Consider the following 23,819-nt stretch of genomic DNA (forward strand, 5'->3'; position numbering starts at 1 on the left):
GATTCCTTTATGCTCCCACTTAATATGGTTAAAAGCATATTACTCGGCTCTAAATGGATTGCCTTGCCCACGTGGTTTGTGGCTCGCTTCGAACGCCGCCGGTCAAGGAATTCAATTACCATTTATACGGATTTATTGGGCCGCAACTTTGAACCTTGAGGCGGCTTTAGTCATAGATACTTGGCTCGAACTGAGAATGGTCTGCATTATTCATGATTCCCCACGACACGTTGATTTATGACTCAATCGTATGTGCACCCATTATACTTGGAACGAGTCTGTTTGAGGTAAATGCTTCTTAACCTTATAGATTCTCTGTAAAGATCCTTTGAAGATGTTTACTTTACAAACTCTATTGTAATGCTTTAATCTACAGAATTGTAGTAGGCTGCTCCTTCTACCCTCTTCCGTTACTCTTAGTCATACATACCTAATTATACATAGCCAATCTAGTCATAAGCTTATACACTCATACACCCATCCTTAACATACGAATATTATCGAGAAACTTATCGACTAATCGACTCGCCACTCTGCAGAGAGCACGGCAGTCAGTCGCTGTTGAACCAAGCTAAAGGACAGATCAAAATAAAAGAGTCACGTGAAATTGTATTAGAATATTAACTTCTGTAAACGGCGGCTAAAATCTCAGAAGTGGGATTAATAATCCAAAATGGACGATAAAATCATCCTGAACGACTTTTCGCTGACAACCCTAAAAGATTGGCTACGTATTCTGGGCCAAAATACGGAGGGCACAAAAACCGAATTAATCGCGAGGCTGCAAGACATCCCAACGGCAGTTCGGGGCGATTGTCCACCGGAGCACCCCCAGAAAAACGCTCCACCAGGAAACGACATTTTTTCTTCACTGGATTTTCAGAATTGTGAAATTAACACCGATCACGTAAGTGTGAATGCAATGAACAGAAAAGAATCAACCGAAACTGGCAGTGAGAGGGAGACAAACATGTTCGAGCTACAGCAACTACGCGCAGAGCTAGCAGAAGCGAAGGCAATGCTTAACGGAACACGATCGAGCTCGCAGTTCCAAGAACAACAACAACCAGAGCAAAGCAAGGCTACAGTTAGTTCCGTTATCCAGACGGCGCAGTTTACGCAGGCTGGCGCCACAAAAGAGAACACAACATTTCACTCGCCGCAGCGATCCAACGAGAGAGCGGAGAGCCAGCGTTTTCCAGTTGATGCTCTCGCTCTCGCCAAAGAGACGATAACCGATTACGATGGGAAAACTTGCGCGCGTGCCTGGATAACAGTGGTCAAAAATATCGCACGCACTTTCAACATCGATGACAACCATTTACGCATCTTACTCATCACTAAACTTAAAGGAAACGCGCAAGTCTGGTTACATGCGCACCCTGCTCGATTGATCGAACCAATTGACAATTTGCTTGATCAACTGTCATTGACTTTTGGCGAGCAATCATCCAAGGCTGAGATCCGGCGAAAATTCGAGAGTCGCAAGTGGAAAACCGAGGAGAATTTCTGCAGTTATTACGACGAGAAGATGGCTCTCTCAAACGGGATAAACATCGACGACGACGAACTACTGGACCAGATGATAGAGGGCATACCGCTGCAAAATTTCCGTACCCAAGCACGGATTCAATGCTTCTCTACTCCGTCGGAGATGCTACGCGCATTTTCGAACATCCGTTTGCCAGCTCGGAGGGAGCCACCTGTACAGCCAACCGACTACAAAGATGCCATACGATGCGCAAACTGTAATTCAAGAGGACACAAAGCTGACATCTGCAAGAAGCCCAAACGTGAACCAGGTTCGTGCTACTCCTGTGGACAACTTGGACACCTGGTGGCACAATGTCCCACAAGGAAGAGCGTTTCAACTAATAATTATGTAAGATGGTTTAAAATTAATTTTTTTGAAAATGCTTATAAGCCTATAGTTTCAGAATGCCTCATAGACTCTGGCAGTCCTATATCTATCATTAAAAAGTCACTTATTAACGAGACAATGAAGTTAGCCCTAGTTAATACTTGCTATTTTGGTTTAAACAACTGTATTCTCAAAACACATGGACAAACCACATGTTATGTATTGAAAGGATCAATAAAAATATATTTTCGTTTAATCATTGTTTGCGACCAGTCTATGAGGTATAATGTTATTCTCGGCAGAGATTTTTTAACTGCATGCAATTTAAATTTAGACCCCTACACCTTGGGAATGATTGCGTTGAGAAAACCCATGGAAATAAACAAAAGATCAATGTTTACTGAAAATGAAATTGTTAGTCCAAAATCGTCTAAAAATGCAATTATTAGTCCGAAATCGTTAGAAAATGAAATTGTTAGTCCAAAATCGTCTAAAAATGCAATTATTAGTCCGAAATCGTTAGAAAATAAAATCGTTAATCAACAGCATAAAGAAACTGGTCCAATATCGTTAAGAGATGAAATAGATAATCAACAAAAGAATGTCAGTAAATCAAAATTATCAGAAGATGAAATTGTTAACACTTCAAAAGAAATCGTTAGTTTTAAATTGCCAAAAGATAAAAACGTTTACGAACAATTAAATCACAACTTTGATAAGGAAGTACTAAGAATATGTCATGTAACTGAAAGTGAGTTAGAATACAAAATAGGAGAAAATGTTAGCAATAGGTTACAACTAGAATTCGATAGGTTGTTTAGAAATTTTTATATAAATGCAAAAAGGCCAAATGAACCGACAGTTAGAAGTGAAATACAATTGTGTTTGAAAAACCCGAAACCGTTTAGCTGTTCTCCTAGGAGGCTTTCATACACAGAAAAAGACAAGTTACAAAAACTATTAGACGAATATTTGGAAAACGGATTTATACGACCAAGCGACTCGGAATATGCATCGCCTATTGTTTTAGTGAAAAAGAAAACTGGAGACTTACGTATGTGCGTCGACTTTAGAAAACTTAATAAAATGACAATGAAAGACAACTATCCTCTACCTCTTATAGATGACTTGTTAGATAGAATGAATGAGAAAACTGTTTTCACCAAACTCGATCTTAAAAACGGTTTTTTCCACGTGCATGTTAAAAAAGAATCAATAAAATACACCTCTTTCGTTACACCATTAGGCCAATACGAGTGGCTGCGAATGCCATTTGGCCTCAAAAACGCCCCGTCTGTGTTCCAAAGATTTGTTAACAAAATTTTTGCTGATATGATTAGAGAAAACAAAGTAGTAATATATATGGACGACATTCTATTGGCAACCGAAAATATAAACGAACACTTAGAAACGTTGAAAGAAATTTTTAAAAGATTAGTTGAAAATAAACTTGAATTAAGAATAGACAAATGTGAGTTTATGCAATCGAGTATAAAATATCTTGGGTTCATAATAAATAAAGACGGCATAATGCCCAATGACAAAGGAATCGAGGCAATAAAAAATTTCCCAATACCTAACAATGTTCATACAGTACAAAGTTTTTTGGGATTATGCTCATATTTTCGACGGTTCATAAAAGATTTTTCTAGACTAGCTAAACCATTGCATGACATTCTAAAAAAAGATAAACCGTTCAAATTTGGTAGTGAAGAAATGTCTTGTTTTAATATGTTAAAAGATAAATTAATACAATCACCGGTCTTAGCTATATACAACCACAAACACGAAACAGAATTGCATTGTGATGCAAGTTCTTCTGGATTCGGTGCTGTACTTATGCAAAAGAAGGAGGACCAGAAATGGCACCCAGTTTCATTCTTTTCAAAACGGACAACAGATATTGAATCAAAATACCACAGTTTCGAGTTAGAAACTTTAGCCATTGTTTATTCGTTACGTAGATTTAGAGTTTATCTTCATTGGAGGACATTTAAAATAGTCACCGACTGCAACTCATTAATTTTGACCCTAAGCAAAAAGAGCTAAACCCTAGGATAGCCAGGTGGGCTTTAGAATTCCAAGGTTATGATTTTGAAATTGTGCATAGGGCAGGTAGCCGCATGCAACATGTTGACGCACTGAGTAGGTGTACAAATATTATGGTAATACAAACAAACAGTTTCGAAGATAATCTAGTTATATGTCAAGGGAAAGATACAAAATTAAAAGAAATCAGGCAATTGTTAGAAAACACAGAAAATAAATTGTATGAGATGAGAAATGGTATAGTTTACAAAAAGACAAATGAAAATAGATTGCTGTTCTACGTTCCGATAGAAATGGAAGAACAAGTGTTATACAAATATCACAACGAACTTGGACACGTAGGAAGAGACAAAATGATAGAAGCTATAATGAAGAACTATTGGTTTCCAAATTTAAAACAGAAGTGTAGCACACATATCAGCAACTGTTTAAAATGTATTTCATTCAGTCCCAAAACAGGAAAAACAGAAGGATTTCTACACAACATACCTAAGGGAAACAAACCTTTTGAAATAATCCATATTGACCATTATGGTCCAGTAGACTTGGCTAGACCGAAGAAACATATTCTAGTGATAGTAGATGCATTCACAAAGTTTGTCAGACTATACGCAACAAAAACTACGAACACAAAAGAAGTCATACAATCGTTAAACGACTACTTCAGAGCATACAGTAGGCCTAAGTGTATCATATCAGATAGAGGAGCATGTTTCACGTCTGGCGATTTTGACTCATTTTTGAAAGAATGCAATGTTAAACACATAAAAATTGCAACAGGATCACCACAGGCCAACGGTCAAGTTGAACGTATAAACCGAAGTCTTGGTCCAATGATTAGCAAGTTAATTGAACCTGATCAAGGTCTACACTGGGACTTAGTCTTAGAAAAGGTCGAATATACCCTGAACAATACACAACACCGCAGCATTAAACAGTATCCTAGCATAATGTTATTTGGGTTACAACAAAAAGGACAAATTATGGATGAGTTAAAAGAAAAAATTGAGGAAATTGGAGAAACGATTGAAGAAAGAGATTTAGAAAGTATTAGAAATAAAGGCGAGGCAAGTCAGAAAATAGCACAAGCATACAATAAAGAATATGTTGACAAAAAACGAAAACGATCAGGAGTGTTCACAAAAGGCGACTACGTCATGGTTAAAAATTTTGACTCAACAACAGGCATAGCTAAGAAGTTAATTCCAAAGCATAAAGGACCCTATGTCATAAGCAAAGTTCTCAAAAATGATCGCTTCCTTCTGGAAGATGTTGATGGATTTCAAATTTCTCGCAATCCTTACCGGGGTGTATGGAGCATACAGAATATAAAACACTGGCAAAGAAAAATTAAGAGTCTACAAAATAGAAAGTATAATTTGAGAAACTCTGTACAAAATAGAAAGTATAATTTGAGAAACTCTGTACAAAATAGAAAGTATAATTTGAGAAACTCTGTACAAAATAGAAAGTATAATTTAAGAAACTCTGTACGAAATCGAATGTATAATTTAAGAAGCAATTGTAAAACAAAGAAAACAAACAAGAAGAAAAGAAAACCAAAAAAATGTTTAAGACCGTTCAAAAGTATCTCCACTGAGAAGAATAAAATAAGAAACAGGACCCTTAGCTTTAAGAAACGTTAATTGTTATAAAATCCTACGATCGGGAGATCTAGTTGTCAGGACGGCCGAGTTGTAGTAGGCTGCTCCTTCTACCCTCTTCCGTTACTCTTAGTCATACATACCTAATTATACATAGCCAATCTAGTCATAAGCTTATACACTCATACACCCATCCTTAACATACGAATATTATCGAGAAACTTATCGACTAATCGACTCGCCACTCTGCAGAGAGCACGGCAGTCAGTCGCTGTTGAACCAAGCTAAAGGACAGATCAAAATAAAAGAGTCACGTGAAATTGTATTAGAATATTAACTTCTGTAAACGGCGGCTAAAGAATTGCATAGCTTGTGGCTTTCGTTTATGCCGCATATGACTGATTACTTCTTCTATTTTACTCATCCATATTCGTTAAAAGCCATATTAACCCTTTTCCTATGCTAGAGACATCTATTCAGGAAACCGAATTACATTACTCTATTGTTCCATTCACGTCAAACTGAATACCCATTTTTAAAGCTGTCAAATTTCGATAACCCTTTTGAAGCCGCCTTTACCGTCCCGTCCAATTTACTACATATCCTGTCGCCCCCAATAAAGGCATAATCAAGTAACAGCAACAACAATCACAACAAACACAAAGGGTGAACCCAAACCACTCGATGTTCTGTTTCTGTACTGTTTCTGTTTCTGTGGGCGAAAACGAAAAACGAACGAGGTGAGCATGGTCGAAAAAAGTCTCGGTAAAAGGAAAGTAGAAAAGAAAAGAACGTAACGTAACGGTGTGAGAATGGCGCCGCCTTTTGGGGCACGAATCTGGTGGCATGGTGGCATGGGTCATGGGGCACGGGGCAAACCTACCGTTCTGCGGTCCAGCGTAGGCGATGATGATGGCCGTCAGCAGCAGCGAGCCGAGCACGATTCCGGCCACAAGTAGAGCCCGGCGCTGTGAGCAGACGGCCACTCCGGTGCGCGTCTGCCGTCCGCCGCTCGATTCGCCACCTGTCGAAAATGGAGAACGGAGAAAGAACGGGTAAAATGTAATTAAATTCCACATAAAAGTCACAGTGGGGCTGTGCAAATAATTCATTCGGATGGGTTGCGTTGCAATTGCCACTGGAGTTGAGTGCAGCTCCACCAAAAAAAATAACTCAAAATGGGGGTCAGTTTACGAGGAAAAAAAGTGACAGACTCAAGATTGAGTGCTTGGTTACCGCATGAAAAAGCAAACGAAGTGCAGGGCTCTCAAATATAATAAAAGGTTTTCTTATGAAAAATATTCTTTAATCAGAAGTTTCATCAACACCAAATGCTATGTATGACTTATTACATTTGTGTTCCCCTATTTGTTTATATAAGCATATAAGTAATAGTATTATTGGTGGCTACAAATTATCCGCTTGAGTTACGTTTTTATGTAAATCGTACTTGTAGCTTGTCCAACATCTTAATAGTTTCAGGCACATCCTTGCCACATCCTTGACAGCCAACTTACCGGATAGAAAGGCACAGTCATCGAGGTCCGGATCATTTGTCATCTCGATGCGCTCGCGACGCCAAATCTTCGAGCCTCTCTGACCACCGCCGACGACCGAAATCTTAACGGGGCCGGTGTCTCTGTGTCTTCCGGCCAATACGTACGCTTGCTAACCCGTGGCCGTAAACGAATTTGGTTTCGAAATCGCAACTGAGACCGCAGCGAACCCGTTGAATTACACACACACTCGAAAATCTGGTGCACCGCAAATAATTGCCGGCTTATTTGCTCTAAAAGGGGAAAATCACAATCACTTTATGGCCAATACAGGTCGAACCCTTTTTGCCAGAACCCACATTCTCTTTTTTCCAGTCACGTGCTCTTCATAGTTTATGCACCACCAATGGCCGAAATCGGTTTTTGGTTTTCTCTGCTTTTGGAATTTTCCGTGCTCACCCCTTTTACCAATAAATCTACTGCCAGAAAGTAATGCCCCATTGATGAGTTCTTAATCGGACTGCCGAAAATATTAATAAATACATACATATTTTATATTAAAGTAGTAAGGCCTTCTTTATAGAACCCACAACCAAACGATGAATATTTTAAGAGGCAGTGTACTTTTATGATCCAGTGCTCATGGAATTTTCATTTTGCACCCTTTAGCTACTAAATCGACTGCCAAAAATTGAGACGCCTTGACGAGTTGATAATCGAGCGACCAGAAATATACATACATAATTTATGCAGATAGCACTTTCATTTGGCTTTTCCTCAGCCGGCTTTTCCTCTTGCCATCCTCCACCCCCCACCCCAAGTTGGCCAAAAGCCAGACCCTGACGCCCTTCCGGTTCCGTCTAGTCGAGACTACGGCTGTCCGCCCCCGCCTCCGCCCCCGCCCCCTTTCGTAATTCCATGTCCATGTCGATGGGTCCCTTTTCTGAGAGTCTGCACTTCTCGCATTCAAGCTCACTGTTTTCAATGTCGCATTGAATTAGTGAAAAGCGCTTTCAACGCCCGAAAATCAACCCCCCAAAAATATATGCTTTCGTCTCTTTCTCCTGCCTAATTCCGTCTCTCTCGCTCTCTCTCTCGGTTCATCTGTGTAGCCGGCTTTTGTGAGGATGCTGTTTGCTTGTATTTGATGTCTAATGTCCGCGCTGCGTCTGCCTTCGAGGAGCTCTTGAATCTGAAGTTGGCCGCCTGTAGCATCATTCAGGAATAATTTGCGGCTACGGTTTGTTGGGCATAGCAACGGTAATTTTGGGCAAAAACCGAAGCAAATTGGAAGGCCTTGCCAGTTGGTAAGATTTGGTTAAAGAACACATCTTTAAGGTGGCTGTGCTTCAGGGTTGTTATCTTTTTTGTGCTAAACTAAATTTCATCATAATTTCTTATGTAAAACTATTTATCATTATTTCAGTAAATATCTGAATGTTCATGAAAAATATACTTATTTTTAAAGATCCCATTAGCTCACCCCTGAAGTAGGCTATAGATTTCACATTGCAAACGCATAACATTGCGTATACGTAGATGTACAAAGGATGTATAAGCTTTTATATTAGTGTCAGTGAAATTGAAATCGTTAAATCTGACATAAAAAGTTATGAAATGTACACTTGTTTTTCGCTAACAAAATCGTCTAATAAAACAGGCAAAACTATGGCCATAAAATTGCCGTGGGTGTCAACAACATTTGCTAACTAGTTTCCGTCAACCAGTTTTTGTTGTTGCCCAAATTGGTCTTTAATGAGGTTTCGCATTCTGTTTGCTTTTGGCTTTCCCCCTTTGTTTAATGTCAATGTCAAAACGAGACCTAATCCTAATTTCCAAGTAGAACGAATGCGATTGTTGTGCCTGCCGCTTTGTTTGTCTTCGTGACTGCACCTATGTATGTAGCTGCCCTCTCCTTGCCCTGCAGCCATTTCCAATTGTGTATTCCACATGCCACGCAAGAAACGTGTTAATGCATATATCACAATTCCATTTCATTTTTGTTTAACGCGGCCGCCATTTGGCATTTGTTTACATTCCCATTTGCTCAGCGAAAATAAAGAAAAAATACGAAAAAAAGACCTGAAGAATTCGGGTAGGAGAGAGGGAGAGCGAAATGGGAGTAAGAGAACAAGAGCTTGGAAGTGAGAGTGGAGAGAGTGAGTGTGAGTATGAGTGAGCGGCTGGAGCGCTCTCACTGGAACCTGTGTTTTGAAATGAAATGTCAAAATGCAAAGCTCAACAGCGCGAATTTCCTTGGATTGGTGCGCGTGTATAAGTGAATTTCCTGTTTTGTCTTATGCGGCGATTTTCTTCTTCTCTTTCGCTCCAATCTGCGCGTATATATGTCAATAGTGCGCTTTCCAGCTGGCCCCGCTCTCCTTTTCTACACCACCCTTCCCTCCCCGCCCACACCTTTCTCCCTTTTTTTTCGCACTTTTTCGTCTTCAGCTGCTCCCTTTTTCCCTTTTTTCGCTTTGTTGCCACTTGACTGAATTGCGGTTCTCAGCTGCAGTTGCATTTTACTTGGCGTCAGAGCATAACGGTTCATTATTTCATTTCAGTTAGCTAATTAATGAATAATGACAGGTTTGTTGCTATTTTTTTTTCTTTTTTTCGAAGTGGGTTCTGGGCAAAAAGGTCAATTTAGAGATCAATAAAGAAGTGCATACACTAATTACTCGGAGCTTTGACTCGAAATTGAACACTTTAATTGGCTGCTTTTTTAGAGCCACCAATTGATTTCCTTCACTACACTTTCTTGCTTCTTTATATATGTATATATATAAATTTTTTTTTTTGGCAATTTCAGCTTTCTTTCACAGACACGCACAGCGGGTGGGGGAGGTGGGGGTTAAGGGGGGCAGCACGCGACGCATTCGCCTGCGTATATGTGTGTGTATGAGTGTGTATGGAACTTTAGTCAACACCGAATCGCTAGTGTCCTTTCCTTTTGCGAACGCCGCCTTTTGTCACGCGCTTTTTGTTGCGTTTGAGTGCGCGTACATTTTCCAACTGGATGCTGCCGCAGCGAAACGGCGTGCAGCAACCCTGCGAGATGGGAGGTGGCAACCCCGAGAAAGTTCTGCGCATGTCTACCCGCTCTTAATTTGCTCTCTCTCTTTCTCCCTCTCCCTCTCTAAGCTTTGCTCACCTGCAAAAGTGAAAATGAAATTTCTTTGGAGAGCCCTTGTGTTTGATGTACCACCCAACCCCTCTCCTTCTCTCTATATCCTCCCGCTGATTGGATTTTTGTTTTGATACAACCAAAAACAAATACAAGTAGTAAAGCTACGGACCTACCAAATACCCTTTAGGTAAACAGGACTGTTTATATTCTAAAGCTTTTAAAAAGGATATGCAACAATTAGTTTTGTTTCGAATAAAATGTGTACAAACTTTTACAAAACTATAAACATCAAATTAAAGTATCTCCAAAACTATTTTCGCGAATTCGGCATACCCTTGAACTCCACGGGGTACAAAAAGAAAAGCTTATAGTGAAGTGTTGCCAGGCGAATCAATAGCGCAGCAACCCTTAAAAGACCCCACAACCCCCCGGCAACACCCCCTCATTTCGCCCACATGCAATCATTTGTTGTTGTTCTTGTTAGTCTTGTTGTACCACTCCATGTTGTGTTGTTTATCATGTGTTGGCCAAATAGTTCAATCTGGCAGCGGCTCATCATTAGATGTTCCCGTTTAAGGGATGAGTTCCCTGCGCCTTAACATTTGATTTATGTATATAATTATAATTATTTCGTTGACGTGTTGGAGAATTTGTCATAAAAATCATTAGAGTTTACCACCCTGGGGGGATGCGTTTTTTATGATTAAAATTTCGGCTTTTTGCCGAACTGCGTTCCAATTGGAATTTAAGGATACCTGATGCTGCGCTGTGTTGCCTACTTTTAGGCCGGCATGGCAACTGGGCAGGACAATCAACAAATGGAGCACAAAGCCGAAACGTAAATGGTAATTCGCTTTAGGAAGTTTGCCGGCAAATGAAATCTCATTTTTCCCTTTTTCGCCTCTTTGTTCCGGCAATGCGACGAAAGTTTTTTTTTTGGGGGGATATAAATACACATACAAAGAAAACGAAACACACCACCGGTTCGCGGTGACTTGCCGGAAAAATTGGGGATGCTCCTTGTGCCCGCATCCCTTCTTCCATTTTCCTTTGCAGTTTTTCCCAATTTCCCAAACCACTGACTGCGACGCTGGCAACGCCGGCTGAACTCAATAAATTCGCCGTCATGTTAGTGTAAAGTTTTCCCTTCGCGGCTTGTCGACCGAATCGAGCTGAATCGTGTTCATTAGGCGGTGCCACGCCTCGTCGAACGCCCTCTTTTCGCTTGTCGCATAGTTGGCTTAAAGCGTCCCAATTGCAGGCACAAACTTTTGATTTGATTACAAAGAAGGTAAATACTCTTTAAAATCGATAGTTGATCTAATTAAAACTCTTCATTCTGCCCGCAAATCGATTAAAAAGAAGATAAATTCTCTTACAAATTTATTTTTGACCTAATTAAAACTCTGATCTTAATAAATAGGAAGTGTAATATATCTGGCCATTGTTTAACCTTTTAGCAACAGCTTAAAGTACCACAAATATGACAAAACTGTTATACCTTTGAGTAGTGTAAGGTGCAACCGAAAGTGCAACCGGTGCAGAATTGGGCTTCTTTGAGACAAAAGTCGCTTCACCCACTGCCCGAGCATTCGTTTCGATTCCCCTGTTTTCCCTTTTCAGCTTTGACCCCCCACAGAGCAACACACACCCCATGCTAACTGAGTTAGTCAACACCATACCCCCCTCTCGCTTCCCGCTTTCTGTGTCCGACCATTGAGTATTTGCTGTCGCATGCAAATTTACTGGCCGCACTTGTGACTTGTCATGTGCTACACAATCACAATCACCCACCCACCCATTACCACCCACCCCGCAGACAAACACGGGCACATATTGATCCCATTGAGCATCTAGAGGGAAGTGACCCCCCTCCCCTCCCTTTCTATGGCACTAACTGGTTGAAGATGGCCACAAGTGTTAGCCAGACTGTGCGTTGGGGCAGGGTAATTGGAAAAAAGGGGGGGAGTGGGGCATGGTGCATGGGGTAGCTGGGTCATTGCAGCACGGATCGAAATGCGGTGGTTAAATAATCGCTGTTTATGAAGCAATCAATAAATTTAAGCTGTTACTGCCACTGCTGCAGAGCAAACACTTGGCCAAAAGTCAGTGGAGGGCTTGTGGGCTTGTTGACTTCGAATCAAAATATAAATGATCGCGTGCCAAGCTGCAGAGAAGGAGATAAGTTCGACTTATTAAAAACTTGACAATAACTGATAGTAGAAACCTTGAACTTGAACTAAACATTTGAATACAATGCAAGTAATGACGTAATGCAATGAGCAAAATCTTATCAGGCACACAGACATCTTTATCACTGTCACCTAATTTTCAATTAACAATCGTCATGGCGGCAGATGATAGAGGGGTCCACCTGGTGACCTCGACTATCAGCTAGCCCAAAATGCATTTAAAAGAAGCGCGCCAGCAGGCGGCTCCATTAGTTCGCGAATGAAGATGGTGCGATCGAAAGCGACCAAGGGGATAACGTTCCTGGTGATTTTGGCCATCGCGGAGGCCATGGTAAATCCTCCTACACCAACGACATCAGATCCCAACGATGTGATCATGAACCGACTGCTGGGCTACATGGACAACGAGGTGGATCCCTGCCAGGACTTTCACAAATATGCCGGCGGCAAGTACGAGGAGAAGCACGAGAATGACACCTACAGCGAGGTGTTGAGCGAAATTCAGCAGAAGGTCGAAGAACGATACCTCGCAATCTTTGAAACGCTCAGCGCTCAGCAGAGCAGTCTGGATTCGAACAGCGTGGAGGCCAAGGTGCTGAGCTTCTACCAGACCTGTCGCATGGCCACCAACGAGTCCCGCTCGCTGAGGCACTACCTGGAGCTGGTGGAGCCGGATTATCTATACACCTGGCCGCAGTTCAACAAGCCGCGAAGTGTCTGGCCAAACAGTCTATTCAATTGGATGCTGACGCTGGCACAACTGCGACGCTTTGGTTACGATAACCTGCTGGTCAAGATGAATGTGAAATTGGATTTTGTTGACAGCAGCAAGTACATGATTACGATAGAGAGACCCACATTTGACTACGCCACCGACAAGCTGCAGAACAACTTCAACACCAAGAAGCTGCTGATTCGCCTGGGTGTAGCCCGTGGACGAGCCCTGTCGCTGGCCAGGAGCATCAAACGTTTGGAGTTTGCCATAAGGAAGTTGGCCGATGTGGAGGAGGAACCCAACGATGATCTGACCCTCAGCGAGCTGGAGAGCCAGAACGGACTACCGTGGCGGCGGTACCTCTCCCGTATTTTCGATCACACCTTCGCCGAAAACCATGAGGTACAAATCAAGAATGTGGACTACTTTGTGAAGCTGAAGAATCTGCTGAAGTCGTACAATTCCGAGGTGATAGCGACGTACATGATGGCCAAGTTTGCACGCTTCATGAAGAGCACCGTGGAAAGCGACGAGGATAACGGAGCACTTGAATGTGTCAAGGATGTGCGCGTCTACATGGGTTTCGGCACCAATTTCCTTTACGAGAGCAGTTACTCCACGAACCTGTATGAGCCAGCAGTCCAGGATGTTTTCAATGCGGTGCGTGTTACACTGCTGAACAGGATCAATGCGAATAAATTGAAACTGAGCCTGCGGCAGGCTGCAAAGGTCTCGGAGAAGATCGAGGGCATGAAGCTCAATCTGGGCAACAAGCCCAGCAATCAAAATCATCGTACTTTTGTGACCAACTTCTACAGGGATTTAAGGCTGGCCAATGATCAGGACTTTGCAGCTGCCCAGCTAAAGGTCTTACAAGTCCACGCTCGTCGCAACTTGGAGCTATTGGATCAGCCTGCAGCCAAGGGTAATGCCTACTACTCTTTGGAGGACACCTTACCCACCAACAATCCGGAGCCATTTTATGTGAGGCGAGAAAACACTATTGTGCTGCCCACCGATGTCCTGCAGAGTCCTTACTTTGTGCCCCAAGGTCACGATGTGTTCAAGGTGAGCTTTCTGGGTTTCATGATCGCCCAGAAGATGCTGGAGGCCCTGCTGCCCGAGGCACTGGTCTACGATGTCTTTGGCAATCCCAACTCGCAGTTCTTGGACTTCGCTGATAACAAGAATTATGTGGCGGCTCTTAACTGCCTCAATGCAAACACCACGGACTATCTGGACCAGCGAGTGATCGATGTGTCCGCTCTTCAACTGGCCTATGAAGCCTACTTCGGCATGGGCTCCTTGATCAGCCAGTTGCAGCCCAGATTCACCAGGTTGCCCCTACAGCAACTGTTCTTCCTGAACTACGCCCAGAATCTGATTGGCGATGAGGAGTACGTCGACTTCGTTGGCCAGGATACGGATAGGACTCGTCTTCATCAAACGCTTGCCAACCTGCGCGGTTTTGGACGGGCCTTTAATTGTCCCCAAACTACTAGGGGTTTGAATCCCATCAACATTTGTAATGTTTGGTAATCACAATTCTATCTACAGGCTTTGAAATAAATCAAATGGTAATCAAAATTATATCCACAGGCTTTGAAATAAACGAATCTGACCAAATCAGACTTCCCATTCCATAGATAGCGATAAGAAGTATACAGACGTTTGGCTGGGGTTATTTGCACACTCAATTTGAGGCATTTGCTATGTTTTTTAATTAATTGGCAGACCGTGTTCGAGGACCACTTGCAGACTCATTGCCCAGTGCTCATTGCAAGTAATGCCAATCGAAAGAGTTGCGCCCAAGTGCTGGACTCGTTAAGTGGGTCTTGGGATTGGCATGTGGGTTTAGCGCTGCCATCGATTTGATTGGCATTGGGCTCAACTGAAGCGGATCAAACACGCTGCCGAACTAATTGTGCAGAAACGAGTGTGGCTCAGCGCAGCCAGCACACAAAGGATACTCTTCCACTTCTTTCTGGTTAATTTTTAAACATTTTCTTGATCTCCTTAGAGTAACCAAACATTCCCCATTTCCCATGCCATGCTCCTTATAAGTGCTCTATAAGTTTGCAACTGTGATAGGCTCCATGAAGTTACTTTGCTAGGATGCGATGTCGGTGCTCTCAGCTTGGTTTCCTCGCAGCACAGGACTATAAATATAGAAACCCTTCTGGGCAAGGGTATGCTATATAGCACAAATGCAACCAAATGCACGCGGCTTGGCAGGACTTCAAGTGCCTCAACAAGTACCAGTGTTGTGTGTTGCAAGAGGGACCGCGGGCAATATTTTCCATTTCCATTTAATTACGCGCCCAGTGGGTGGTGGGAAAAACGGGGTGAAGTGGGTGAAAGTCGTCGTTTGCAAATGGGCGGGGGGAATCTGTATGCTTGTGTCCTTTGTAGTTGCATTTAATTGTGTTTCGCCAGCGCCATTTCGCTACAATAAATTGTTGCTCGCCCGGACGTTTTGACGGGTTGACTTGGCCCGCTCGCTTGTCAGTTACTCATATTTTCCATTTTCGCTTTTTTCATTTTCCATTTGCCAGTCGCACTTCTCATCCGCTCCATCTTCCTTTTGGGTAGAGACCCGCTTCCTGTGCGCCTGCTAGTCGCTTCCACTTTTCTGGTTGAGTTTGAAGTTGCCTGACCCAAAAACACATTTCATTTCATATGTATCCTTTACTTTCACTCACCCACAAACATAGATGTTAGGAAAAGGGGGGGAAGGTGCCATGCAACGCAAGGCTCTTGCCGCTTCAATTGTTTCTTGTGGACCCATTTTATCTCGCTGATGCCGTCCAGGATAGGCAGGATTTCTTTATTTGAGTCAAGCCCCGGCCCCAAGTGCTCCTGTGCGTGTGTATGTGTGTGTGTGTGTGAGCCCATTCAGCCTGCAATCAACACAACGCATCCTGCAATTATCAACATCAGCCGCCTTCGTGGGCTTGTGCCACCATTAACCCTTTGACGGGCATCCGTCTCAAATGACGCCACATCACAGAAGTGTCACAAATCGCTTGGGGTTAAAAGGTTTTCTGGCTGCCTTTACAGTAAGCAAGTAATACATTTCTCTAGCTTTTAGATATATGCCATTTTCCTTGGGTTAAATGGAAATATAATCCACTAACTTATTCTGATATTCCACCAAATACCAAGATCATTGGGATTACGTGAACCTGATGGCTTCAGGAGGTTAAGCTGGAATCCCCTTAAAGTAAACACAGGTGCTGGTGCTGTGAGTCAAGTGGTTACTCCACTTTATGCATCCTTAATTGCTCGACTGGCTGCTGGGACACGAGCACACGTCCACGTCCTGTTCCCGTGACACTGATTTCAAAGTGACGATGAGCAGGGAATGCATGGGAAAAATTATCTTAGTCCCTTTAGGTACATATAGTACATATGTACATAGTTACTTCTTCTGCCTTAAGCAGTCATTAAATACAGGATAATTAGAAGTTTTCCTTTATTTATTTGTGTCTTTAGGCAAAGGATCAACATAGAGATGTTTCTCTACTTACTTTACATAGACAAAAAAGATAGCATACTTTTTTGGTTAGCACACCAAGTAAAGCTTTCTAAAGTCTTAAATATCTCTTTTAAAGTTAAGCTAGTAAAAGAATTTGATAAGCCCTATCAACTCCTCGCTTCACCACTGAATTCTAAACTCAGAATTGATTTCCCAGACAAATCCTGTATTGAAATCCCATAACCACAATCGATGGCCTCGGGGGATTAATGCTCCCATCATTGCCAAACTCCGGACGAGCGTAAAATGGTAGAAAATCGGCGACAGCTTAAGAAGCACTCGGGAACATTTGCGGCGCCTACCCATCCGCCAATCCGTCTGTCTCTGCGTCCGGAGCAGCCCGCCGGAACCGGTGGACATCTGTCAGGGCGGAAAATTTCGCAAACTTGACTGCCGGCGGAAGGGAAATGCAAAAAAATATGTTGAATATGGAAGGGGGTGGCATGGTGGCAAGTAACGAAGGGGGTTGTATGCTGCTGCTGACATTCATTTATTTTGCCTCTGGCCAACGAGGCGTATGAGTAACGGCTGCAAGACGTGGCATTTTTAATGCCTTTGTTTTGCATTCGGCGTAATTAAGGCAACAACTTGATGCATAAATCCCAGAGGAGCGAATGGGTACCAAAATGGCCCAAAATTGGCAGGCAAGAGTTGTTTAAATTGCGTGAAGCGTCGAATTATGCACAAGTGCAATTATGCACTTCGTTTTTTCGTTCCCTTGATTATTTATGATGCTCCAGGCAATTGCAAGTGCAGGTGTTTGAGGATGCTTTGGTAGGATTTTCAAGAACGATACTCACCGAAAGTGACGCCATTCGTCTGCTTCTCCTTGTCCTTGTCCTTATCCTTGTCGCACTTTTCGCCGCCCAACGGCTCCAGCTCGATGCCATCCGTGGTGGCCACTTTGTAATCGCGCTTCGACATATTGCCACAGCAGAAGCCACAACATAACATTCGGCCAATTTTATAGGCTTGTGGTTTAAGTGGCGCCGTCTTGGATTCCTTTTGCCTCAGGGCACGCAACGATCTAAAGGGTATTTGTCTTTTGGGGTTACGACTGATCCTGTCGAGAATGGGGGGCAGCAGGATCGGGTGGTTGGGTCCGGGTACTAGGTCACTATCTCCTCGTGTTTCTTCACCAGCGATATGTTTATCCAAAAAGGGGGTTCGGTACAAAAGGTCCTTCGAGTGTAAACGGGTATGTAGAAGACTAGAAAGGTCGGTGAGTAGAGTTGATTGTTGTGCTTGATTATTCGTATTTCGTTCTAAAATTGGTCCAGTTCCTGGTGTTAATGTCCTTCTGTAATTCACTGAAAGGAACGTGAAATGAAAGAAAGAATTAAAGAGAAGAAAGTATCTTCAGCTGACTCAACTAAAAGCTATCTGTGTCAAGCAAACAATGCAATGCAAGTAGTTTTGTTGAGTTTTGGCCAGACAAAAGAAACCATCAGTCCCAGTTTCAGAAGATCTATTTGCAGACTCCACTTGGCTGCGCAGAAATTAATAAGAAATGGGCAGGAACTTATATATATTTGAAATGTTTCCAACATTTACAATTCTTCGACTTATTGTTAGACTGCAACTTCCGGTGCTGGTCGGAATAAAAAAAAAAAAACAGGAGCAGTTGGAGCCTGCAACTGATGTCGCCACTTGTGGCGGCGAGTGTCGCTGCCAGGACATTGTTGTGCCAGTCAAACAAAACGAAACTTTAATAAAAGCCCTCGCACTCCAGCACTCCACTCCCTCCCCCCTCTAGTTGCACTCCAGTGTCCTTTGTGGCCCGGCTAAAAAAAAAAGGAGTAATAGAAGAAAAAGGCGAGCTGCAACAATGACAATGTCGTGGGCTAAAAAGCATTCGATAGCCGGAGGGCCACGAATGCAAATGCACATCAAATGTGAACAGTGGCCCAGAGGTGGGTGGTGGGCGGTGGGTGGTGGTTGGTACCTAGTTGGTTGCCTAGTCGACAGTAATTGCAAGAGGCATCCACGGGCTCGAAGCAGCCAACGGAGCCAAAGGAGCCGCCTGGTCAGGGACTTCCCATCGCTCTCTTTTAGCGAGAAAGTATCGAAGAGGTGCGCCACAGCAGTTCAATGCACGAGCACACTGAGAAAAATGCTATGGCACTTAAATTCGAATTTATTTGAATATTTCAATTGCAAAGGATATAAGCTGTCTCTAATTTTTAGGTGCTAGTATGCAAACTTGTACTAATATGCCATAAAAATGTATGATTCAGTTTCAGAAAAATTCATTCTTTACTTTACTATAATTTTCTATATTTATTATTCCTAATTTTCGCCCAGTGCAGCTTACTTTTAAGAGCTCTGAGGATTAGGACCCAGCACTAGACCCAGTTAAATCGAGCAGGGAATACGCGGATGCGGATGCGAATGCGGATCCGGAGACCGAGTGATGGCCACTCCATTTGATGGGGCGGCACTTGAAACAAAAGTCGAGGCGGGTCTGGGCAATTGTGTTTGCTGTTTGGCAAAACACACAACGTAATAAAGAACTATAGGAAGGCCGACCTGGTATAACCGGCTGAACCGGAGAACTCGGAACTGGACGGGCCATAAACCTTTCAGCCATTTGAAGCACTTGCAACCAGCGCTGGCCACAAAACGCTCCTGCCATTAGCAAATCCTCCTCCATTCCGGTGAGGAGGGGAGGGGGGAGGCGAGGTCAGGAACAACTCAAAAAATAAGCATGGCGCAACAAAAGTAAAGCACAAAGGACGAAAAAACAAAAGGCAAAAAAGCCAAAATGAATAGAGCAAACAAAGAAATACATATGTAAGCTGAAGTCGAAAGTAAAGCAACATTCATGGTATACCCTGTATTCTGGATATTAAGGGGTAAGCAATAAATGGATGTAATGTTCGAGTTTAATTTTAAATTACTTCTTTGAAAATGAAAATCTTTAAATCTTGAACACACACATTATTAAACAATAATCCAGGATATATTTTAGTTAGAGCTCTTTATCAACAATGATCACTTGGAAAACTGATGATTAGATTTTAACCCTATGCATATATGCTACTTTAATCAAAAGAACATCTCCCAGGTGTACCAAAGTACCCCGAAATAGATAGGGTATAACCGGAAAGGGGAAAGTTTGCTTGGTGGCCTGGCCATAAAGTGGTCGGGATTAATGGCAAAATGGCGTCAGTTTGCTTTTGTGATTTCTCATTTTTTTTTTGCGCTTGTTGCGCCCGTTGCATACAAAGCAGCCGAAAAAGGAGCGGCCAGGACATACTGTGTACATAGCCAGGGCCAAAAGGACACTGCAGCCAAAAATAGCCATTGCGTGTGTGTGCGAGTGTGTGAGTGTATGAGTGTTGCGCATACGACACGTGTGCAAATTGTGCCCCAATGTGTCGTTTGTTACGTTTTACGTTACTTCCGGTCTGCCGCACGGCGCTAAATATAAATAAAAATGGCCAAGCGGATGTTTTATGATAGTACACAATCCCCCTCCCCACCCCTGCTCATCAGCCAACTTTTTACGCAGCTGCATTTGTGCAGCTTTTGTGCAAAGCTTTTAGTTGAATCTGGCATTATTAATTTCGAGCATATGCAAGCCAAATTGAAGGTCATTCGTTTGGTTGGACGCTGCGAGTGGGTGTGCGTATGTGAGTGTGTGTGTGTGGGTGGGTGGCGCACAGTCGATTGCCGACTAAAGCAATCAGTGCCGAATCGAGAGCCCTCAGAGTCCCATTTGAAGCCAGTAACAGGCAGCGTCCACAGGCCACAGTTCCAGCTCAGTCCCAAGGCCATTAGGCTGGGTGGTTCACTGGATTCGATGGATTCATTGGGTGGGTGGGTTGCTTGTACGCACAGCATTTTTGCAGGTGTCACGTTTTATTTTTAGCACCAGCCCATATGAACTGTATGTATGTATGTAGCGTGATTGAGGAGTGTGCGATCTTCTAGCTCATAAGCAGGACATAGCTTTAATATTTAATGCTTCACAATCGGGCTGAATAATTGATGGACACATGTACGTGTAGATCCGGAGCCGGAAGGAGTTGGCTGATTCATGTGTACTGTTGGTTTTTGTGTCTGGCGCACGGCAATTAACTTGTTTAAGCCACAAGGTAAACATGACAAACACATTTGTCAGAGTCAGTCGTCACTGTCAATGCCAGCGGTTCTGATGGATGGATAGATGGTTGGATGGTTGGATATCCTGGCTGGAGTGAGCAAATGCCTCCGAGGACACACAAAGCGGCTATGCAAACAACACGAGTAGCAGGATGTGTTTTTACCTAGAGCTGATGTTTAAAGCCACGAGTATCCTTCCGTTTTTGGGCGCCAAATAGAGAAGCACTTTTATATACCACATATAATATACGACGACGTTTCATTTGATTTTCACTGCATTTGCCACAAAAAACACACACACAACGAGCGGCGGAATTGGGGTTAAACAAATTGGAAAACAAACGGAGTTCAATAACAATAAGTTTCATGCGATTGAAAATGACTTTTTGGTTTTCTTTGTTTGATAGAAGAAGCGCGAATTAAATGTTGCGTCCATCAAGCACGAAGGATAAACTCTTTCTGATTGAAAAGCAAACGAAGTGAGGAAATTCCCTTCAACTGGCGAGAGCTTTTCCCTACAGAGCTTTCCTCTCACAGTTGCTCTCAGTAGAGAGAGATTTTCATCCTGGTGTGTCAGAATTTGTGCACTGAAATTCCAAGAAAAACTGCACAAGGATGAGGAACAGAGAGCAACGAGAGAGCCACTGAGAGAGAGAGTGAGAGAGAGAGAGAGAGCGAAGCCGGTGGAAGGAGGCAACTACTGCCCGCCACCCCAAACCATCCCCCACAACAGCATCCGCTCTCCTCCTGTCAATATAAACAACCATTTGGGATCTGTTTCCAGCGCTGTGTGAGTGCGCTATATGCTAGATAAACAAAATATTAGGGGTGTATAATGAATGCTTGAGGGTTTTTGGAAGTTGCTCGCTGCTCCACTTGGTGACAAATTGCGTAGATCTAGTCGAAGTTTAAATACGCTTGTGTTTTCTTTAACTGCAATGTAATGGAATTTGAATAAATTCTTCCTTAGATTAAATAAAACAATTTTGTATGTTACACTAAATACAATCTACTGCGGATAAAGGAAAGTTGAAGCATTCAATCATACATAGACACATTTAACAATAAAATACTTTAACTAGAAATCTTGCACAGCAATAAGCTTTTGGTTAATAACATTATAATAATTGATTTTAAAAATATTGTGCGGCTTCATAGAAAATTGCTAAAAATTTAAACCTTTATTTTAAGATCTATAACTTCGTTGCCCTCCATATCCTGGTTTATTGGCGTATCCTCCGGATCCAGCAAATCACCGTCAAAACTGAAAGCAACTCCAAGTCAGTGGATTGTTTTTACTTTTCGCAGCTTTTAATACTTACAATAATTTAATGAGGCGGGCATCACAGTTCAGCTCCTCAGCACACTTGATATATAACATTTTGAAAGTATCCTTTTTCTTCATGGGCATCACCAAAGGATTCTTCCATTTATCCGCCTGGACTTTGACTTGAAACTTTTTGGGTTTCCTGGTAAGAGCTTCCGGATTGTTGTCATTCTTGGCAGCTACATGTTTGTTATTATGGGACTTGGTGGGATGTCCAGCTGTTAGAAATGTGTGTAATTTTGAAAAACAAATATTATTATGAATAGAGGACACCTACTGAGCGTGTGAAATGATTTGAGACCAATGCTGTGCGGCGTATCCTCGGGCCCCACGAAGTTGTAGTACATATCCACCGAAACATCATTCTCATCTACGCCATTGCGTGATGCCACTTCCTTGAACAGATGCTTGAACATTTGATGCTGCCGCAGTTTATACATCTGGATCTCGCCAAGCCTGCGTATAAATATTTATATTAATCGTGCAATATGCCATGTTTATTTTCACTTACCAAGACAAAGCTACTTCTATGGTGGGATTGGCATTGTCGAAAATATTTTCTTCCTCAACGGCCGCAGGAGGTACAGCCTCGTCTTCCGAGTCGAGATTAACCTAAGAACACAGTTTATTATTAACCTTATTGGGTAGCATTAACTTCTCTGTAAGGGACTTACAAAGCCCTCCACTCGCGGAGCCACCGCTGATACCAGATCAATGCTGTCCACCACCTTAGAACGGGCTGCAACTTCGGCCACCGTCCGCCGTCTGCTGATGTTCTCGTTGTTCTTGTTTAAGCTCTACAAAGATATTTTGTAAATGACGAAGATCTCTATTGGAAATTTGCAACTTACAGCCACGATGTTTGCCAAAGAGGACACCACCGAAGCGGACACAGTTTCCACGTTGATGGCTGTCGAAGATGCTCCCTTTTTTCTACCGCGCTTTTTCGGTTTCACCTGTGTGGGCACCTCCACAGAGGCTGGCACAGTTGGTGGCGCCATTTCCGCCTTATTCAGTGATGACCGTGTGCGTCTGGCCACAGGACCAACATCGTCTTCTTTGGCATGCTTCTCAACATCCGCGGTATCGTTGGCTTTTTTCTTTTCCATCTCCAATATCAACTGGGATACCGGTGACAGGGAGCGTTCGGTTCTCTCGTCCTTTTCTGGCTCCACAGCCTCCTGTTTTTTCTGTTTTGGAGGCGAAGCACCATCATGAGTTTTCTGTGGCTTTTCCCGCGTCGCTGCAGCGGGCTTTCGTTTGCTGGTCTTATTTGATTTCTTGGGGATGTCTTCAATGAAATCGTAGTCCACCTCCTTGGAGAAAGAATCATTGCTAAGGTTGTAGGATTGCTTGGGCAAAGCTGGCAAAAGGAAGGTATAAGTTAAAAGCTTGTATTTCTTTAGTTTAGAGCATACCTTTCACGGGAACACGCTTGCGAGCAGCACTGAATATATCGCAATCGTCGTCGGACATCTTGGGCACTAAGTAACACTCACTGATTGTCCTAGGTTCTTAAAAGTAAAGGCGCCAAAACAATGATTATCTCAAACCAAAACCAAAAAGACGCCAAAAGAAATCAGCTGTTTTAAAGACAATCGATGACCGATAACTATTGTGACCAGAGTAGCCACAAGACACGTAAACACGATAAAAATAATTGTAAAGTAGTAAAACGTAACTAACAAGTAATTTAATTTTATATCTAGTTTGTAAAGATAATTTAAAAAAAAGTAAATTATTTGTATGATCAGGGTTGAATTCAGCAAATGTTTGTACAAGCCTACTGGCACGTAGAGC

At 42.7% G+C, this 23,819-nt stretch overlaps 4 protein-coding genes across 8 annotated transcripts in view; 2 read left to right on the forward strand and 2 right to left on the reverse strand.

Moving 5' to 3' along the window:
• Positions 1-21,126, reverse strand: part of LOC120450882 (endoplasmic reticulum aminopeptidase 2) — a 29,239-nt gene extending 8,113 nt beyond the window's left edge. For 2 of the 4 annotated variants that reach the window (XM_039634118.2, XM_039634117.2), the window contains exons 1-3: positions 20,857-21,126; positions 17,386-17,895; positions 6,398-6,538 (exon numbers count right to left, since the gene is read on the reverse strand). In XM_039634118.2, coding sequence (XP_039490052.1) covers positions 6,398-6,538; positions 17,386-17,539 — 295 coding nt within the window. In that variant the 5' untranslated portion in view covers positions 17,540-17,895; positions 20,857-21,126. Of the gene's footprint in view, positions 1-6,397; positions 6,539-7,031; positions 7,414-9,682; positions 9,790-17,385; positions 17,896-20,856 lie in introns of those variants that run through there. The other 2 variants (XM_039634119.2, XM_039634120.2) reach the window with 2 other exon arrangements.
• On the forward strand, positions 402-2,117 carry LOC120450885. The gene is made up of 2 exons (XM_039634125.2): positions 402-1,882; positions 1,938-2,117. Exons 1-2 carry the CDS (start codon positions 674-676, stop codon positions 1,947-1,949), a joined length of 1,221 nt encoding a protein of 406 aa, XP_039490059.1. The 5' UTR covers positions 402-673; the 3' UTR covers positions 1,950-2,117.
• Positions 3,911-5,847, forward strand: LOC120450884. Of its 2 annotated transcripts, none has more exons than XM_039634123.2 (2): positions 3,911-5,275; positions 5,342-5,847. In XM_039634123.2, exons 1-2 carry the CDS (start codon positions 3,985-3,987, stop codon positions 5,554-5,556), a joined length of 1,506 nt encoding a protein of 501 aa, XP_039490057.1. In that variant the 5' UTR covers positions 3,911-3,984; the 3' UTR covers positions 5,557-5,847. The 2 variants fall into 2 exon arrangements, with proteins under 2 accessions (XP_039490057.1, XP_039490058.1); XM_039634124.2 differs by having other exon boundaries at positions 5,375-5,847.
• A 555-nt stretch (positions 21,127-21,681) lies between the features above and the next one.
• Positions 21,682-23,721, reverse strand: LOC120451199 (uncharacterized protein CG4449). Its single transcript, XM_039634650.1, has 7 exons — positions 23,438-23,721; positions 22,871-23,382; positions 22,694-22,816; positions 22,531-22,631; positions 22,297-22,475; positions 22,015-22,237; positions 21,682-21,956 (listed from the first exon to the last, which is right to left on the reverse strand). The coding sequence occupies exons 1-7, from the start codon at positions 23,493-23,495 to the stop codon at positions 21,866-21,868; spliced, it is 1,287 nt and encodes a 428-aa protein (XP_039490584.1). The 5' UTR covers positions 23,496-23,721; the 3' UTR covers positions 21,682-21,865.
• Positions 23,722-23,819: the final 98 nt, after the last annotated feature.

This window comes from Drosophila santomea, chromosome 3R, assembly GCF_016746245.2.
Source record: "Drosophila santomea strain STO CAGO 1482 chromosome 3R, Prin_Dsan_1.1, whole genome shotgun sequence".
NCBI classification, from domain to species: domain Eukaryota; kingdom Metazoa; phylum Arthropoda; class Insecta; order Diptera; family Drosophilidae; genus Drosophila; species Drosophila santomea.

Bases quoted from the DNA above. Each gene is read 5' to 3' on its own strand.
- LOC120450884 (XM_039634123.2), top strand. From the start codon at position 3,985: ATGCAACATGTTGACGCACTGAGTAGGTGTACAAATATTATGGTAATA. The intron at 5,276-5,341 runs ATAGAAAGTATA...ACTCTGTACAAA, and splicing joins AAAAATTAAGAGTCTACAAA to ATAGAAAGTATAATTTGAGA.
- LOC120451199 (XM_039634650.1), bottom strand. From the start codon at position 23,495: ATGTCCGACGACGATTGCGATATATTCAGTGCTGCTCGCAAGCGTGTT. The intron at 22,632-22,693 runs GTAAGTCCCTTA...CTGTGTTCTTAG, and splicing joins CTCCGCGAGTGGAGGGCTTT to GTTAATCTCGACTCGGAAGA. The intron at 22,476-22,530 runs GTAAGTGAAAAT...ATTTATACGCAG, and splicing joins ATAGAAGTAGCTTTGTCTTG to GCTTGGCGAGATCCAGATGT.
- LOC120450885 (XM_039634125.2), top strand. From the start codon at position 674: ATGGACGATAAAATCATCCTGAACGACTTTTCGCTGACAACCCTAAAA.